Here is a 5,214-nt window from a genome sequence, read left to right on the forward strand (position 1 = left end):
ATTTCAATGAGCTTGAGGACTCATCCAATTGTGACTTTAGCTTAGCCACCACAACGACTGAGTTCCTCTCTAGTTCACCGCCAAGCATTCGGGTTACCACAAGTGAGTGAATCAGCATCTCGGCTAATCCCACCACCAAATCATTTATCGATATGGCGGCTATGATACTTTCCTCTTTAGGCGTCATCGCCACCTGAACGCCTTGAGCTAGTTGTAGACGTTCGCCAAACACTGAAGGAGAAGAAGACGATGACCCAGTCTCCATCCGAGGGTGGGACGCCTTAGTCGGACGATCCCTCTTCTTCGGGTTAGAAGGTTGTAGGGCAGTCATAGGTGGCACCACGTCGACAATAGGGGTTGATGTTCCCTCCCCTAGCACCTCCAAAGACCCTTTTTGACGCTTGGCCACTTGGATTTTCAATTGTTTAAAAAAATTTACCAACTTAAGGTTAATCTGAGACATGATTTGTTCAAAACACAAAAGAATTAAGCATCTAGTCAAAATATTGAATAAAGCCTTATGTACGTTAAAATGTAACATACCATTCAAGTCAGTCCATGTTTTGGACGACTCAAACAAGGCAACAAGCTTCTGAGTAGGAAGCCTATTCAGAAGTTGGCCGAGAACATGGAAAATTTCTTTATCCTAGGGAGTCATGAAGGAAGGGTGACATGGAAATCATTGAAAAATGTGATATATATATATATATATAAAGAAAAAAAAAATCTTGGGGAGCGTTTTCCCGACTGTGATAGACCTAGTCGGTGTGGTTACAATTCTCGGCTACAACCGCGTTCGAAGGGCGTCAGGTTTCAAAATGAAAACTTTAGACAAAAAACCGTCTAAAGTGGTAGAACCCCTAAAACAAGTAAGGATGTCCAGGACGCGTGGATTAACCAACTCATAGTTAGGATCGTCAAACATTCGGCTCGCAAGGTCGACTGCTTGCTATGAACCACTAACATCCCTCACACTGCAAATGTGGAGTGAGAATGCTCAAAAGACTCAGAACTCAAAATAATTATAGAAGACCCAATGGGAGAAGACATTACTAACCTTTTTTAGTAAAAGAAGCGAAATAAAGAGGATTGATCAAAACTCGTCACTCAGATTACACTTGATGAACTCAATAGCACAAAAGGTGACAACAAACTTTACAAGTTCAACAAGCGTTTCTATTTATTGAGCGTCAATGAAGAGAGATAGTAAGACATTCGCCTCTTGGAGCCATTGGATTTCTTATCATCCAAGGGTACACAACACTTGGTATACGAAATGGCACGGGTTGGTAACCGTTAGATCTCCTCAATCAAACAATACACATGAAATGACACTTTGAAAAGGTGCATGTCACGTCTCTGACAACACATTAAATGAATCCAAGTCACGTCTTACCTCGAGACACCCAACAGTCACATCTCGACTCTTTAGAAACTGACAATCCTCGAGCCCGTGAGGCAAGTGTATTGGTCAATACCGGATGAGCCAATCACTCGGTATCGGTTACCGACCGACCATACTAATATAAAGCACTCAATAAATGACAGTAATAAAAATTATGGAAACTCCTTATGAGTCATGATCATGTCCCGCCAAATCCGGGTGACATCCCCAAGAAATCAGCTAACATTGATTCAGTAGAAGATATTGATTTATTAAAGATATTCTTCAAATATATCAATATACTTCCCTATAAATCAGGGATCATACTATAAATAAACCCTCTACAGAGGTGTAAGGTACGCTTTAATCAGTTTTCGTTATACACTCTTAACACAAAACACTTACTTGATCGTCGGAGTACCTTTTTCAAGTCAACCCCGACGGAGCACCAGCAATTAAAGGAGAAGACTTAAAGTGAGGAGCAAGGAGACAACCGACACATCAACAATTATACAACTAGTTTGAGATACTATCTAGGCCTACTTTATTTATACAAATCCACTAACGTTCCTATGATATTTCAAATTTTAAAAGAAATGAACAAATTTCTCTAATTTTTTAATTTAACTAATAAAATATAAATATCCATATTTTATCTATTTTTTTTCGGGTATACCCTTAAATTAAATTAATGTCCTTACAAAAATGAATTATCTAGAATTGGTCTTTCAAAATACTTATTTAAATAAATAAAAACTTACCTATTTATTAACATGCAACACTATTATTTCGAATTGAAACTGTTTTAAAAAAATAAAAATTATGGAAACTAAAAGCTTGTGGTGTAAGTTTCTTGGGGGAAAATAGAAGATTTATTTTGGCGCCTCTTCCAGTGTCTTTTTGAATCCTCACCCCACTGACCCACTTCACCCAATTTTCATTTTTCCCTTCTCCCAATCGCTTTTGTTATCAGACATTGAATCTCTGACGGTCAGAATCAGATGTCGGCAACCGCGGAGCAGCAACGCCTCCAGAGAACCCCCCAACAGCAGGATGAAGCCGAAGAGATCCAACATGGCCCTTTACCCGTCGAGCAACTGCAGGTTTAATCCTCAGCACCCTTACCCTTCATTTCTTTTCTTCAAAAACCCTTTCTTTTTCATCTTTTTACCAACCCCATAAACCTAATTTCCCCGATTTCGGTTTCTCGCTTTCAAATGTCACCCCTCAGGGCAAAATCCCCTCTTTATGTTTTCTATGTTGAAACCCTAATGCTTAAATATCATCCCAGGCATCGGGCATAGCCGCCACGGACGTTAAGAAGCTTAAAGACGCGGGCATTTGCACTGTTGAATCCGTTGCTTATACTCCTAGGAAAGACCTTTTGCAAATCAAAGGTATCAGTGAAGCTAAAGTCGACAAGATCATTGAAGCAGGTGAACAGTCACTTTTACACTTGTTTTCCTTATTGACCGTTTCTTATAATTATGAAGGTATTGTTTTAAAGTTTTGTTGTTTACCTACAGCTTCTAAGCTGGTGCCTATGGGGTTTACCAGTGCTAGTGAACTCCATGCCCAGCGCGATGCAATCATTCAGATAACCACGGGATCGAGAGACCTTGACAAGATATTGGAGGGTCAGAATCTGAAAGAATTAAGACCTTTTTGGTGTTTTATTGTGTGTGGATTTGGAACGTTTATGAATTTCATTGTTGGAGTGTCTAACTTGATATGTCTGATTCTATCAGGTGGAATTGAGACCGGTTCTATCACTGAGTTATACGGTGAATTTCGATCTGGGAAGACTCAGTTGTGTCACACTCTCTGTGTCACTTGCCAAGTTAGTAGTTTAGATCCTTAAGTGCCCATACTTCATAATAATTACTCTAGTGTACTCTGTTATAATCGAGTTTGTGACACTTTTGGTCCATATCTATCTGTAATTCTAACATCTTTACCAACATTTTCATTTTTGTTGATGCTGTAGTTGCCACTAGACCAAGGAGGGGGAGAGGGTAAAGCTATGTACATAGATGCCGAGGGTACATTTAGACCTCAACGACTCTTACAGATAGCAGATAGGTATAATAATTGATTCTTGATTCTTTGATATGACTTCGCTGCTACCATGTGTATATGATATGTTTTCATTCAGTATTAATGTTTCCCAGTGTTGCAGGTTTGGACTGAATGGCGCTGATGTATTGGAAAATGTTGCTTATGCCAGAGCATACAACACTGATCATCAATCACGGCTTCTGCTTGAAGCAGCTTCGATGATGGTGGAAACAAGGTGTGACTTGCAATGGTTCTCTCTGTTCAATAATTTTAAGATCTGCCGAAAATTATATAGCGTGTCTTTTATAGTGTTGCACGAGGGTATAATATCATATTATTTGTTCTCTTCTCATCTTGCTTTATCACTTAGCAGCTAAAGTGTTATATGCTTTCTTGTTTTTCTCTTATGCTGAGCTGTAAGATTTTCCTTAATTAGTGATATTGATTGTGGAAACTCTTTTTCGTTTAGCTAGCAAAATAAAGGCTTTTGAGGTTCTCTTTTTTACTGTACATACACAGGTTTGCTGTCATGATTGTAGACAGTGCTACTGCCCTCTATAGGACAGATTTCTCGGGAAGGGGGGAGCTTTCAGCCCGGCAAATGCATCTAGCAAAGTTCCTGAGGAGCCTTCAAAAATTGGCAGACGAGGTAGAACTTCTAGTTGAGCTTGTGGTGCACCTAACCTTCTAGGTTTAACTAATTTAAGATTCAGACTTAGGATGTTGAATTATCGAGCATACTATGTTTGGAGTTAATTTTTTTTCTGATTCTCTTTTAGTTTGGCGTGGCTATTGTCATAACAAATCAAGTAGTTTCACAAGTAGACGGTTCTGCAGTCTTTGCTGGACCTCAAGTCAAGCCTATTGGAGGCAACATTATGGCTCATGCTACAACAACTAGGTATGAATATGCAATACTAGTAGTTTAGGTTTAGTTTTTTTCTCCGAGCTCCTTAACCTGGATTTTAATTGATGACAGGCTCGCTCTCAGAAAAGGGAGAGGGGAAGAGCGAATCTGTAAAGTGATAAGCTCTCCTTGCTTGGCTGAAGCTGAAGCAAGGTTTCAGATATGCCCCGAAGGGGTTTCAGATGTTAAAGACTAACCACTTTCAGCATGTCTCAAGTTTAGTTTTTCCCCTCTTTGCTTAACTTTTTTTTGTAAGCTATACAACAGCTGATTTGCAAATATCCGGTGTCAAATTTTGCGTAATTTTCAGTTTGGTGATTCCCGATTTCATGTTATCTGTCGCAATCGTGTCTTTGTTTTTTGTGATGTCGATAGTAATAAATTTGTATTGTAGAGTTCAGTTACAATCAACTATCCGTCTGTACTCAGTTTTTCGTTGGCTTTTCTACTAAATATCAGTATTTAAAGAAATATGTAATCAACAAAGTATATACGTCACAGGTATTAAACTGAGGGGTTGTTTTGCGACTTGTAGAATTGGAAATTCGAGGGAGAGAAGCACCAAATGTCCTTCAGCACTTACTACCCCTAACATATTGAGAACTTGGAAATATAGTTAATCCATAATCAGATAATTTAGAATTTCATCTCTCAGACTTTGGTCTTTGGTTATATTTGAATTGATCATTCTGATGTGTTAAAACTTATCAATACAAATAAATTTATTATCCATATTGAGTTGGATTGAGTTATGTTTTAGAGTTTAGGTCAAACCCAGTTCAAATCAATGAGTGGGTTTAGATTTTGATCATCAAGCAAAACAATTAAAAAAGAGCAGAGAGATAATAACACACAAAAATTTATC

General features: G+C 38.5%; 1 protein-coding gene across 1 annotated transcript; it reads left to right on the plus strand.

Moving 5' to 3' along the window:
• The first annotated feature begins 2,224 nt into the window (after positions 1-2,224).
• RAD51 (RAS associated with diabetes protein 51) lies at positions 2,225-4,820 on the plus strand. Its single transcript, XM_068607592.2, has 9 exons — positions 2,225-2,487; positions 2,676-2,820; positions 2,911-3,021; positions 3,133-3,224; positions 3,372-3,466; positions 3,564-3,677; positions 3,962-4,091; positions 4,222-4,343; positions 4,422-4,820. The coding sequence occupies exons 1-9, from the start codon at positions 2,386-2,388 to the stop codon at positions 4,543-4,545; spliced, it is 1,035 nt and encodes a 344-aa protein (XP_068463693.2). The 5' UTR covers positions 2,225-2,385; the 3' UTR covers positions 4,546-4,820.
• The last annotated feature ends 394 nt before the right edge of the window (positions 4,821-5,214 follow it).

Source organism: Phaseolus vulgaris, chromosome 3, assembly GCF_051622355.1.
Source record: "Phaseolus vulgaris cultivar YP4 chromosome 3, ASM5162235v1, whole genome shotgun sequence".
Lineage (NCBI taxonomy): Eukaryota > Viridiplantae > Streptophyta > Magnoliopsida > Fabales > Fabaceae > Phaseolus > Phaseolus vulgaris.

Excerpts from the sequence above, each read along its gene's own strand:
- RAD51 (XM_068607592.2), top strand. The coding sequence starts at position 2,386 with ATGTCGGCAACCGCGGAGCAGCAACGCCTCCAGAGAACCCCCCAACAG. Across the intron at positions 3,225-3,371 it reads CTCTCTGTGTCACTTGCCAA|TTGCCACTAGACCAAGGAGG; the intron begins GTTAGTAGTTTA and ends TTGATGCTGTAG. Across the intron at positions 3,678-3,961 it reads TCGATGATGGTGGAAACAAG|GTTTGCTGTCATGATTGTAG; the intron begins GTGTGACTTGCA and ends GTACATACACAG.